General features: G+C 37.2%; 1 protein-coding gene across 1 annotated transcript; it reads right to left on the bottom strand.

Annotated features, from left to right (window-relative positions):
- Positions 1-3811: 3811 nt before the first annotated feature.
- On the bottom strand, positions 3812-14179 carry LOC109080780 (serine/threonine-protein kinase 35-like). The gene is made up of 3 exons (XM_042726150.1): positions 13480-14179; positions 10202-10950; positions 3812-6153 (listed from the first exon to the last, which is right to left on the bottom strand). Exons 1-2 carry the CDS (start codon positions 13940-13942, stop codon positions 10226-10228), a joined length of 1188 nt encoding a protein of 395 aa, XP_042582084.1. The 5' UTR covers positions 13943-14179; the 3' UTR covers positions 3812-6153; positions 10202-10225.
- Positions 14180-14419: the final 240 nt, after the last annotated feature.

Here is a 14419-nt window from a genome sequence, read left to right as displayed (position 1 = left end):
ATGTCAAACTAAAAACCTCTGCACAGAGAGTGGTTCTATGTCTGCTGGACACTTTTAATGGGTTTTATCACAAATAAATATAAACAACATAAAACCCTGCATTAATTGAGTATACCGCTGATATAGGCTAGTCTATAACCTTGTCAGTTTGGAGCGGCTTTCTGCCAATGGGTTATTTATTTATTTATTTAGTGGGAAAATAGAGTGTTAATGACTAAACAGAATTCGGAAGAGCATACTAGAATACTAGGCTACTATTATTTTTTCTACCATATAAATTTGTAGCAGTTAAGTGAGTAAAATTTAAGCCTAGGCTATATAGCAACTTTCACAGACAAGGAGTCGTCACAAAGTGGTTTACAGTAAAAAATAACATCAAAACAAATTAAATACCAGCTGTACAAATACCACAAAATTCAATAACAGCCAAACCATGTTGTTAATTAAAAACTTGTCCAAAAAGATGTATTTTTAAGTATTTAAAAAAAAAAAGAAAAAAAAAAACATTCTACAGAACACGTCGTTTTCAATGTTAAAGGAAGTAAGTTCCAGAGCCTTAGAGCCACAACACAAAAAGCACGGTCTACTTTTGTCTTAAGACGTACATGTTCCAGGAATAATTTAATGGTCTAGGCCAAAAGACCGGCTAGGGGAGTGTGCATGTAATAGATTCTGGTCTGGATATAAATGGGTGCCTGACCATGCAGAGCTCTATAAGCAATAACCAAAATTTTAAAATGCACTCTAAAATCAATAGGAAGCCAATGAAGGGCTTTAAGAATGAGAGTAATGTGGTACCTCCGGCTGGTCCTATAGTCAAAAGCCTTGCAGCCAGCCACATTCTGTACAACTTGTAATTGATCCATGGTAGATTTGTTCTAACAGTGTACAGAACATTGAGAGGAGAAGAGATAAAGGCATGAACTAGCATCTCCAGCTCTCTCTCTCTCTCTCTCTCTCTCTCTCTCTCTTTTTTTTTTTTTTTGAAACAGTTTTTGTAATATTTGAAATGTTACAGTGTTGTGAATGACGTTATTGAACTACAGACTTTGTTAAAACATAAAGATTTGTCAAAAATGACACCCAAATTTCTTATGTCACTGCGGTCAGAGGATGATAGACCCCTAATAACCTGCCTAATCTTAGGGGTAGTGTTGTCAGAGGCAATAATCATCGGCTCAGTTTTATCAGTATTGAGTTGCAAAGAACTGTCTGCCATCCATTTGTTAATGCAGACTAAACAATTTTGCAAAAGGGACAGTTTGTCTAGTCTGTCAGGACTAAAGGAAATATACAATTGGATGTCATCGGCATAAAAATGATAAGCTTTTATTTTAAAATTGAAAACTAGTTTAGTATGGTAGAGTTTTTAAATTATGATCTAAATTTAAATAGTATCGGATTTAAAACATTTAAAATAAATTATTAAATATGTTTGTTTTAATTGTGGAGTGTTTTTTTTTTTTACAGACCCACACAGTATGTTTTATAAGTTCTCCTGTTTTGTTGTACAAGATACGAACACTACACAATTGTATTAAATCATTACAAATCCCATATGCTAAATCCCATTTTACCACTCCATATGCAAATAACACGCCAACACTGAGATGAGAGCCTCATTAAAATATTTGTTGTAATCTACAAGAAGCAGACATAATTTCAGCTGTCATTTGCAGGCTGTAATGTTCTCAGTTTCTGTTTTACTGTTTACACTATATCCCCATACAACAATATTTTACTGTTATGCCAAAGGTGTGGGAACAAACAATATATTTGCATTGTAAATCATTTGGTGTCACATTGAATTAGATTCCGCTTCACTGCATCATAACGCTTTAAATTTAATTATGAATATATTACATCAGTCATTGTGTTAAAATATAACAGCCAGATAAAAACAAACTCATTGTTAAACATAGACTCCTATTGTACCATATCAGTACAAATAAAAACATATTTGTTTGAGAGTGGCTATTAATAGTGGCAGGCGAGTTCTGCTTGTGTCTCACAACTACATAAGCAGCGTTATATAAGCTTTAAGCATAGTCAGCTCCCCACCCGTTGTTTAAACTGCTCAGGGCTTATATCTTAAATTCAATATGACATAGCACAGCAGATCTGTAACCCTATATTTACTATACTATAGAAATTTTGAAGTGACCACAAGGTGGCAGTGATGGCCATCTTTAATTGAATTATATGTTTGTTTACTGTAACGTCAATGCGATTTTTTTGAATTTACATAATCTACAAATCATTTAATTGACAAATCGCACATTTTTACTCTCTTGTGCACTCTCTCTAATTATTCACTGGCTGTATGTTTGGTTGTATTTAAGATCTGATTTAACAGTACAGTACAGTGTACAGTTTCCATTTGCTAATTAGATGATCTGTTCCCTCTACGTAGAAGCTTTCAAGATCTGCGACAGAGAGGTGATGACTCAGGGCGGTGTATCAGATATTTCACTGTGCACAGCTGGTTTCACCACTCCTTTATGTTTCCATGAGGCTTACAGCTCTCATAAATAGCACACATAAATCATTCTCTGCCTGAAGCCTAAATCAGAGTTTGTGTTCATTCATATCCCAGAAAATATTTAATGTTGCTATTTAGAAATCTGAAGTTAGTAAGTAGGCCCGCCTTTAGTCAGTTGTTTGATTGAAATATGTTTCATCATAGACTTTCAAGAGTTAAAACAAAAATGTTAGGTGCAGAGTCTACTTCAACTAGAAACAACATAAAGTGGAATCTTGTTCTGTGATTGCATGTGGACAAAACTCACAAGCATATAATAATTCAGATTATTGTCAAAATGCTCATCTCTGAAACAGTATCCGTCCAGTTAATGACCGAGCCTTTTTGTCTGACTCTGACGCACTTATGCTCCATTTAGAGTGACCTAAATCCAGTGACGCATCACTCATGATGCTGCATTCTACTGCAAGCTTTCAGAAAAGCTCATAGTGTGACCACTAAAACTATGCAGATCAAAACTATCAAAGAAAATGTTATTCAACAGTCCCTGAAATGTATGAATGATGCCTAAAAACCTGGAAAAGTACAACCCCACATTGTCTTTCTAAGATGCACATACTGTGTTATGTAATGGCCTGATTACAAAGCTGTTTCCCTCCATCCTCAGGGTCAGTGAGTACAAAGATTACTCCGTCATACAATTTTATCCTACAGAAGGGGAAAGACCCTCCCCCAGTACACACCATCACCATAGACTGCACATTCCCATCCCCCATGTCTCCTCGCTTTTCAAGACTCTTTCTGTCCACCACCTTATTCCCAGCTTAAATATGTAGCAATTAGACATCATTTCCTTCTCTGGTGCAGCTGATATACACAGCATTATTCATGACCATGGCAATGGCTTTAATTGTGAGATCTGACACAAGGTTAGGTCCTAAATTGGCAGAACTGATAGAGTCAGGTTATAAACCCAGGCAGGTGTTTGGGTGCTGGTGTATGAGAACAATACCTCTCCCGCACGGCTGCCTAATTCAGTGGATAACAGCAGTCTATGGAGGGTGATCACTTTGTTTTAAGAGGGGATTTATCTTGTCTGAACTGATTAGTGTAGTGTGGCTGTTTGGGGTATACAACAACAAAAATCAAAAAGAGTATTTAGTAGTCGAACTGTGGTAATCAAACTAAAGTCTGGTCACAGTGACATGACTTTCTACTTCAAAATGTCACATTTAATTTAATGTGTTACTTGCCATTTCTTTGTAATTATGAAAACGGTTTCTGTAACAATATTTCTTTAGTGTAACAAACATTGAAAACACATATAGGTTATGGTTTTACATGGTTTATTGAACAAAAACAAAACAATAAGGGATGACACCCGAGTGAGTGAAGCGTCCAACAGCTCTGGTGTGCTCTACACAAAGGAACACAAAAAGCAGAAAGTGCTCCATTAAAAAAAGTCTTAAAATGAGCACAACGAAGCAACAAATTGCCAAGGTCTGAGCAGAGCAGCATCATACAGTGTCAGAAAAGGAGAGGTTGCATAGTGTGCGCTGTACAGTCAAAGTTGGAGCACAAGGAATACAAAGAAAAATAGAATTTGAGTAAAAGAGATTATAGAACAATATGTGAGCTTCTGTTAAACTCGGTTCACTCTCCTCAGTGCAAGTGCAGTCTAATACTGTGGTCCGTATGACTGCTAAGACAAATTTCTCTGGGTTTATGATCTCGGAAACATTCAAACTGAAAGAGCCATAATTAAAAGGACAAAAAAGCAAATGCAAAAACATTTACCAACTTTTTCCAGGATTAACTGACCCTTGTTAAAGACACAATCATTTAAATTGCTATTCGGGAAAAATGTGGATTTAAAAGAATCAGAAAGAATGTTCCCAATAAAACCAAATAGGATTAGCTGACAAAATGAAAACATAAATGAACATATAAAAAGTAACAGAACACTTTTTGTTCCCACGTGAAAAACCACACAGTCCAGAATATCACAAAATACCTTGAACCTGAGGCTGATTTAATCTAAAACAGAAAAAAAAAAAAGATCTCACCTCAAGTTTCTTCCACAGCAGACAGCAATAAAACAGTCACAAACAGAGAAAAGGGAATAAAAGAAGTTAAAAGTACTAAAAAAAGCTTGACACTATAGATTTATTATTCAAAAAAACAACAAAAAATAAATAAATAATTCCATCTGAAAAACATTTATTACTAGCCTCACCAAAAAACAGAAAGCACTGTTAGTTAATTTAGTGAATTAGATACTAAAACACAAGAGTGCTGAGGTAGAACTAAGCACACACAAACTGTCAGGCAAAACCACACCAATTTCTTCTCTATGAAGCATTCAGGTTATAGATGAAAAAGAGCAATAGTACACTGAGCTCCCATCCTGTTTTTGAGAACATCAAGTAGTTGTTAACAAAAAAGAAATATTGGATTTTTGACAAATCAAAAAAAAAAAATAATAATAATCATCTGTTCTATACTGGAAATGCATAAGTAGTATTTCTTATATAAAACACAAATAAAACTCACACAGTCTTTAACTGCTCCCTTTAATCATAATCAAATCCATATTTTAATCTACCAGATTCCAAAACAACTAAACTGTGAAACTGTAGAAGTGTGCGTGTCCATGTAGAAGGGTTGTTCACACGTTTTTTTTCATAAGTGACAGCATCATTGTAAATGGGGCACCAGAATTAATCAATTTTTGGCCAAAGAAAAACTTCTCACACGATGTACAAGCAAGCACCTAAATGGTTAAACTGCACATGCCTAATATGTAAAGTGTTTAAATATTAAAAGCTTGCAAAACATACTGCATGTTTAAAAGATAAAGCTGTAAAACAAAACAAAACCCTACAAGAAATCTCACTTATATCACTAGACTTCAAGGCACCAGGATAAATCTGCATTCAAGGAGAACAAAATATCTCAATATTGGGTTTAGGCTTAAGATCATGAGCATTTTAATGGCAAATGAAAACCAAATTCTAAAAGTTGGTCTTTAATTCTCGTGATTTCAGCTATTTTGTTGTGACAGTTTTGTGGAGTTGTACGTTTAACTTAAGTAAGACCTAAGTGTAAGACTATGGTAATGACATGGTTTGTGACAATTGTTTGTATTTGGATTTCCTTTTCCCCAAAAAATAAAAATAAAAAATAAATTGTGAATTTCTAGCTTACTAAAGCTGAAGGCTTCACTACTCATAAAACTGAATAGAATAACTGAAATACTTTTCTTTTTGTCTGTTTTTATGGCAAATGATTGTTTTGAGAAGATGAGCGAGCAGAGAGGCTCTGAGAACAGAATTTTAAAGTCCCAGTCCCTCAGTAAGACTAATAAAGAGCTTGCTTGTTTTAGCTTGATTGTACTTACTGCATCATAACATCGTTTTTAGCTATACTTCACTCTTAGTGACATAATTGATGATTGATTTAGACTGAACATTTCTGGGCTTAATGAATGATTTGTTTAAATTACTACTGTAAACAAAAAAGTGAACGGTCAGTTGAAAATCTCTTTGTGGCAAACTTTGTATTGGTGTTGAAGTTGAGTACTTTGTACTCTTCACATTAAATCAGCAATGGAAGATTCACAGTTTTCCAAGCCACACTGTCCCTTCTGGTCTGTTATGGAAAGGGAAAACCTGAAACAGAATAAAAAATACAAGACATGGGGATTAGTACCTGAAATAGTCACACATTTTACACAGACTTTTACCATAAACCACTAAAAATGCAATTAATAGCCAATATAATACATTTTCCACTGATCATGGGAAGACAGAAAACAGCACTAGACATACAAATTGAAAAGAAAAGAGGTTGAATGACAGGCTGAAATGATGTCATGATGGCTGGTGCTGTTGCATAATGCATGACTTAAATGGGTCCAAATCTCAGATTGCTTGATAAGTAATCAGATTTACAAGCATTAAAAACCATCTAAAATAGACAAATCTTTGCAGGCTATCTATTATCTGTCTATCCGCTTGATCTCAGCTGCATAAAGTATAAAGAGCTCACCCCTCCTCATATCCTGCAGCTCAAACTATGTGCTGAGTCAGGAAGAGCTACTAAACGCCCCGCTGCAGTCACTCAAACTACACCACACATGCTGTTTCGGGTGCAAACCCACCCTCTCTCACGTCCCACAAATACAGACCAGAAAGAGAGCAAATTAACCAAGAGGCTCCATGCAGTTTTCTTTTCCTGTCTGAAAGTAGCAGCAGAAAGAGAAGGAGAGGGGGATGGTGAACAAAGACGACTGGAGTAGCAGACAGCTGTAATGTCCTCATAATGGCTGGGGAACTCATGAGCCCTTTCATATGCATTCATACTCTTTTTGAGCACACAAATACAATTTTAGTGATTGACATTCAGCCCTAAAATACATCACTTTAAATGCTCTGCTGAACTAATCCAATATTCAAAAAGAAAACATTGATTTTAGGAATGCAATATTAAATAATGTACTATTTTCCTAAATTAATGAAAATTAAAACACTAAAAACTAAAATGAATCAATGCTACAGCATGAGTTGGTCATTACAACATTTATTTCACTGTTAGAAAAACATTCATTTTGAGATTTGCTTAAGATTGCCTTTTTAAGCTGTCACATTAAATTCTTAGTGTTTTTGAACAATTTAAAATACTAGGTCAAATGTTGAAAGATCATTCTCCTAAAGGGATATTTCACCTAAAATCAAAATTCTGTTATCGTTTACTCACCCTCATGTTGTTTTAAACCCATAAGACTTTCGTTTCTCAACGAAACACTAACTTTTGAATGGAATCTGAGAAGATTCTGTATCTCCATTGAAAGTCCAGGTAACCAAAACTTAGAAGATTCAAAAAGATCATAATAGCATTGTTTTCATGCAGCACATACACATAAGAGGTTTGCTATAGCATGGGACACACGCATGAGTTTCCGTGTTTAATTTGCTCTATGTATCTTTGTGAATAAAAGCCTAAATTAAACCTGTTCATCATATAAAGCAATCATTTCTCTTCACAAGACTTGAATTAAACCACTCAATTTTACTCTTTTACGTTTTGGTCACCTGAACTTTCAATGGAGGGACAGAAATCTCTCAGTTTACATTAAAAATATCCTAATTTGTGATTTAAAGTCATATGGATTTGGAATAACATGAGGGTGAGTAATTGATGACAATTTTCTTTTTTTTTTTCATTAAATGTTCTATATCGATACCTATATTAAATATTAACATTTATAAAAAAAAAAAAAAAAAAAACTTTAATTTTGGTTAATAACTGAAACTGTGACAGTACATTATGCACCCTAATGCTGTAATACTTTTAGACTAAACTGGTCCTTGCAAGGAACTGTCAGTTGTGTGTGGCATTTTAAAACAAAAAAAAAAAACAAAAAAATCTTTCCATTTCAGGACTAGGAAGAACTTCCAGTCACCTGGTCTGCATGATGAGCATTGTCCCCCAGGGCAAAGAGTATGGAAAATAGAGAGAGAAGAAGGGATGGAGAGTGTTAAAGGAGGGGTGGTGGTGAATGGGTGCGGTTGTATAACAGCTATCCCAGCATGCACTTTTAAAAACAAAAGAGGCTGTTATAGCATGCGAAACAGAAGCTCTCTGAAAGTCATCTCATTAAACAAATCACATCCTGATAGAGTCCTAGCAGAGCTGTCAAAACCACTGTGAAACTGATATGGTCAAAATAGACACTAGCAATAATGTGATAAAAAAAAAAAAACCCTTTCAAGAACTACAACGAACGGTTCGTTTGGACTACAGCATTGTTTTCCGGGTTTTATGATGTCACAAAGCGGCCCATTAGAATGTTTCATTCAAAATAAATTCCCGCCTACGGAAATTCGAATGGTTGAGTGCTTAGAACATTTGGCTGAATGCATCAGACAAGACTACGACGACAAAGAAGTGCTACTGTAGCGTCAAGTTTTTGCCATGTTGAAGAAACACTTTTTTTTTTTCACCCCTATGCCTTTTGAATTTTCTTGCAGCAGATATTTTCTACCTCGCTGGGCATTTTAATGCAGTTATTACACATGCAGCTGAATAATTATGTATGTACACATGTATGTTACAGTTATGAAAACGTTTTATAAATTGCTGACAGTACAATACTGGACAATGATGCAATCTGCAGAATTTACACTTCAATTATCAGACTATGGTATAAATAAATTCAACTGTATAATGGTTTCACTGCAATTCATGTTCTAATGTTAGAATTAAAGAACAATAAACATAATACATATTACCATTGCACTTATCTGTACATAGTAAATGCAGTTATTTTTAAGCAGTTTTGACATCGTATCTAAAATGTGATTTAGCCAAAAAAAAAAAAAAAAAAAAACACCAACAATAAGAATGTTATCACTCTAATATGTCTGGCAATATCTGTACGTGCAAAGGTTCTGCACGTTCCTCTTGCTCAATATTTCTGGGGTCTGAATCCAGCTCAAATTGATATGCCAATATTGACGCTAGGGTTGGGCCGATAGACAATGCCATCGTCCATCGCCGATAGCTGATGGACATTGCGATGTTGAGCCGACATTGTGATCCCCTGCCCGCATTCTGCTGCAACCCAATACCGTGTTCGGAAACAAAATGACAACAGAACGTGTTCGGGGGATTAATTTTTAGATGAGAGGAAAATACATATTTCAATACGTTCTCTCGCAGTTATATCATTGGTTAATTATTCTGTATATAATTGCAGGCATCAGGGAGCCACTATTATTCCTAGCATTGAAACTGCTTTTGAATGCACGATCGCTTTTTAGTTTCACTTTCGAGATTCGCGATTGCACGTACTCTGTTTGTACTCTGGAGCAGAAGTACTTGCCACAAATTTTACAAGATTCGATGTTTGTCAGTGGTGCTGAGGATCTGCAAATCATTCACCATCATCCTCAGTCATCTCTCCTTTCTCTGTTTATATGGTAAGTGAAATTTTATGTACTGTAATGCAACAGGCAACCGTTAGCAATTGTTACGTGTTTCCCTTGTCTTTCTGAATAGCCTACGCATTCACGCTTCGGGCACATCCCCTAACTCCTCCCCCCGATGTCTTCATCCATCGTGATGTTTCACTGTAGACATCGTCCGATGCCAATTTTGTAGACATCGCCAAACCCTAATTGATGCCATCCTTAACTATACCGGAGCAGACAGAACTTGCTGCTTCGGCAAGGGGCGTGGCAGTACTAAAACACCGCCTAAGCTGTTCGCCAATCACAACGCACTGGAACAGCTAACCAATCACAACATAATTCGTATTTTGGAAGGCGGGCCTTCATCAAACCTGGAACTAATCGAGCCATTTGTGCCAGGCTGAGGAGAAAGGTATTGTAATAAAATCCCATTGAAACTTCACAATTCTTAATACAAATTTCAATATCACAGCAAAAACTATTACTAGACAAAATAAGTCAAATGTAATAAGCAAGTAAATGGTAATGAGAACAAAGAAATTAATTGCAAGCAGGAGGACAAATGAATACAAATTTTCTATCGGCTGTCAAATTTATACTGCAAATGGATTTGTCCTTAAAGAGATAACATAAGAATTCACAGCATTTCTGCGATTATCTGTTACCGGCTGCGATTACTGCCACTGGACACATGAGTCTTCACACAAAAACAACATTTATGGAAACTACACTGGCAAAGGCTTACCTGTGTGTGCATTCAGATCAGAGTTCACGCTGCGCAAGTGACCTGTCCCATCCTGCTGTGCAGTTCTAGTGCGTCTGGTCGGTCCTGAGGATTGACGGCCAGCATGTCCTGCAAAAGTTTCCGGAGTGCCTCAGGCATGTGCGAGCGCCTGCGCTGGGGAATACTCAACACCATCTTTGGGTTCTCCAACAGCGCCTCTCCAACCGGGACGATGTCAGAACCTTGCCGCACATACGTCCCGAGAAGCTCCCGTTTCGACTCGGCGTCAATGAATGTGATTCTCTCTATCATGGCCCAGATGATAATGCCTACAGCAAAAATGTCTGCTTTGGCTGTGTAATGTCCTTCCCAAACCTCCGGTGCCATGTAAAAGTCCGAGCCGCATGCCGATGAGAGCCAGAACTTGTTGATGTTAACACTGTTCTTGATTTTGTCCTGTCCCTCCTCCGAGTCTCGTACTCCGGCACTCAGACCAGCACACACTTTGCTCAGTCCGAAATCTGCCACTTTCAACACAGGTGCACCAGAACGCTCTGAGATGAGGATATTATCTGGTTTAAGGTCTCTGTGAACAATGTTGTTTTCATGCAGGAACGCCACAGCACTACTCAGCTGCATCATGAAACTGGCATTGGTTCGGGGATCAGGCCGTCGCGACAAGATGAACTGATTCAGATCCCCTAACTCGCAAAACTCCATAACAAACCACAGGTAGCAGGGCTCATCAGGACACGACAATACACGCTCACCTAAAAGAACACACACACACAAAAGATGCAGACATGAATATACTTAAATTTGAATGTTTAGGAGATATTTGCATTGGTATGAAACTTTAATAAACAACAACCATGATTTCAAAAGTAAGGATTATAATGCAACTTTCGCAGAACCTACTCAACACTGTTGTTGTCTAATAAAATTCTTACATGACTTCACCTTCAACAGAAATACTATGGTTTAAACTACCAGTTGATGCTTAATGACCTTAACTTAACCTAGTTAGATTATTTATGATGTTTAAAGGCAGCATGAAATCAAATTAGAGATTTGTGGGTTTTAGTGTATGATTTTTGGCTTTGATTTCGATGATATGCTAGCGCACTCCTACAAGTCAGTCTATATGGAAAAACAGACCAAAAATACTGATGAAATAAAGCGCTCAATAAAATGAGAATGTCCTTTCCACTAACAATCAGTTGCCTCTGACTAATAGCAAGTATTAAATCACGGCTATAATGTAAACCAGAGACTGTATAAGGCAGAGAAGGTCTATTTGTAGATAAATTGTACCACATAATATGGCAGCTTTAGTTTTGCCTTACAGTTAAAAGTACCAATCGTCATTTACAGCAATGGAAATCCTGATTTGAAGTTTAAATTAATTTGTTTACCATAGAATGCATGCACATTAGCACCATTTATGAATCCTCTGTTGTCAAATTTCATTGCTGATTTGAAATATGCTACTGTTACATAGGTTTTGGTCTTTCCTCATTCAAGTAAACATGAGCTGTACATGCATGCCTGGAAATAGCTTACAAATGGCTGTCAAGTGTACCAACTTGCCTTAAAGGGACTATGAGGTAAACTAAAGTCTTTTTTTAAAAAAGGGTTTGGCCCTTCATTATGTCACACCCCAACCTTCTGTTTAGGAAAAGAGAGAAAAACATCAGCATGGGAGCGAAAACTATAGGAAAACATTCCACATAACATATATTTGTGTGCTATAGCAAGTAAACGTTTTAAAAGGTGAGAGAATGAGTGCACCAGATAAAACGAGCAGTTAATGCAATGAAAAGAGTTAAAAGAAGAATTGCTTTGTCATCAGTTTCAGAGGCTGGATTGCTGTGGAACCAGTTTGAACTGTTGAGTTTTCTTCTCACAGGACTGGACTAGCTCCCATAAGAACAACAATCAGCGGCTTGTTTCCCCTGACACAAGCCAAAATGCCTTAGTCTGATTAATAAGCATGGTCCTGTGCTTTCATGGGCGTTATTTTTATCACTTTCCCAGTTTTTTCTTTTTGAGCAAGCACTATGTGAATCTGCACATCTGCTGTAAATATAGCACATACTTTGAATGTCACAGGTTATTACCATAACACCACAAAACAGTCTAAAGACTTTATCAAGTTGATGTTTTTATTCACACTATGAAAAATACTTTAACATCAAGGAAATTGCTTGAAAATCATTTAAATATGCAATAAAGCAGTTTCATTTTCATACACTCCTAGAATTGCACTCTTGTTTAGGTTTTAACTGGCTCTAATTCCAGTGGTTTTAAACTTTATGCTAATGCATTTTGGCCTGAATGTATGATGTTGGTTTTGTGTTCATGCTATGCAAGGGCTAAGTTTAAGTTGATTTGCCATTACTGTTTTTATTAACTTTGTCATCACATGACATGGTTGCTCACATGATTGAAAAGACTTTTTCAGTTATTTCCACATAACCAGAGACTTTGTCACTACTGTCTTGTGTTCCCACCAGAGATTAGGTGTTTGAAACACTTAAAATCATTCATTCATAACATATCACCCATATAAAAGCTGAACACTAATTTCACTTCCATTTACACTAAATATAGACCAGACCAAAAGCTTTTAAGCAAATGCTTTTAGCAACACTTTAAATATCATACAGTAAAAAAAAAACCCCTCATAATTCAGAAGATCCGCATGTTAAAGCAGTCACACAAAGAAGACATTAAGATGAATGACATCAAATTGGCCTCGAATGTCTGTACTAAATCACCATTGTCTCTCTTTTTCACCTTTAATTATTAAAGATAATTTACACAGTTGTCATGTAAGGAAACACTTCCTTCATTGTTATAACTTGGTATAGCGGGTGTGGAGAAGGTTTGACCCCAGCACAGCACCTCCCCCACCTCAAACCTCAGAGTTTCATAACCGAGAGGAGGGTGGAGGAGGGTGGGGGATGGCAAATCTGACCGACAGTTGCCACATTTTGACATAAAATGTAAACAATCTTAATGTAGAACATAGACATGCGCAATATCGACGTCCGGTGTCATCAGTGAAACGCCACATTACTCACTTCCAAACAATGGAGTCTTCACCGTTTTGTTTCAGATTACAATGGAAAAACTAATAAAAATGGACATTGCTTAGACTTTAAATGGCTAATATGGTATTGCTACCAAATGCGTGAACTGTCACAAACAAAAGCCACTGTTTGAGCTCGTGACAAAGCATTCTCCCACCGCTGACCTTCCAGAAAAATGCCAGGGCTTGAATAAAAACATCTCACCTTTCAATGAGGTCTCGACCAACCTCAAATACTGCTTTGAACGCTTATTGCCATGGCTCATTTTCTGGGCCATCCCGTTCCTTTGGAGCACACACTCCTCCAGCTGCACCACATTCTCATGGCGTTTCTCCAGACTGGTCAAAGCCCAAAACTCCGCCAGCGCCAGCTCCACGTTCTCAGGCGCGTCACAGCGCAGCTTCTTCACCGCCACTCTCGCACCTGATTTACGGGCAACGGCTTCGTACACAACGCCATAACTGCCCCTGCCAACTTCACGGAGCAAGCTGTATCTCGGTGCGAGGAGTCGCTGTTCAAGACTGCCATGTTTAACCAGGTCCGAGTCGCCTGCCATTGCCTCATTATCATTTATGTTGTCGACGCTGAGCGAGCGCAGGACACTGGCGCTTTCGGTTCTTTTGCAAGCGTTCCGTGTCCGCTGCCGCTCTCTGTCCTTTGCATCCATCGCGCCTCCTCACGTTTTGTGCGTGCGCTTGGAAACACCTTCCGTGTTCATAATTCTAGAGCTTGAGGAAGTTTCGCAGCGCTTAAATATTCGTTGACATGTGCATTTGATTTCATTCAGTGGGATAGTGGGATTCAATCAACAATGAGCTTCTAGTCTGAACTGAACTGAATGAACCTTGAATGAAGTCAAGTGAGAACTTGACTGGATCGTCCCACTTTCCTGTACAGGGGGGATTCTTGACCTATGAGGACACACGTACACGGTACGCCTCTTGTGGCTTTAAATTACGTTAAATCACTGTTGCTAACGTGGTAAGGTGACCCAAATATGAGAAATGGTGTGATCATTTGTTTTTAAATAAAAATAACTTTGTGTTATTTATCGAAATTGTATGAACGACAATTTACACGTCAATATTTTGGTCCTTTGATGTTCTACTTAAAAAGAAATAAAGAGAAATGAGAAACGGTTTGA

The sequence above is a fragment of the Cyprinus carpio genome, chromosome B6, assembly GCF_018340385.1.
Source record: "Cyprinus carpio isolate SPL01 chromosome B6, ASM1834038v1, whole genome shotgun sequence".
NCBI lineage: Eukaryota > Metazoa > Chordata > Actinopteri > Cypriniformes > Cyprinidae > Cyprinus > Cyprinus carpio.
The sequence above is the reverse complement of the archived record's forward strand: the minus strand, read 5'-3'. Positions and strand labels throughout refer to the sequence as shown.

Excerpts from the sequence above, each read along its gene's own strand:
- LOC109080780 (XM_042726150.1), bottom strand. The coding sequence starts at position 13,942 with ATGGATGCAAAGGACAGAGAGCGGCAGCGGACACGGAACGCTTGCAAA. Across the intron at positions 10,951-13,479 it reads GGTCGAGACCTCATTGAAAG|GTGAGCGTGTATTGTCGTGT; the intron begins GTGAGATGTTTT and ends GTGTTCTTTTAG.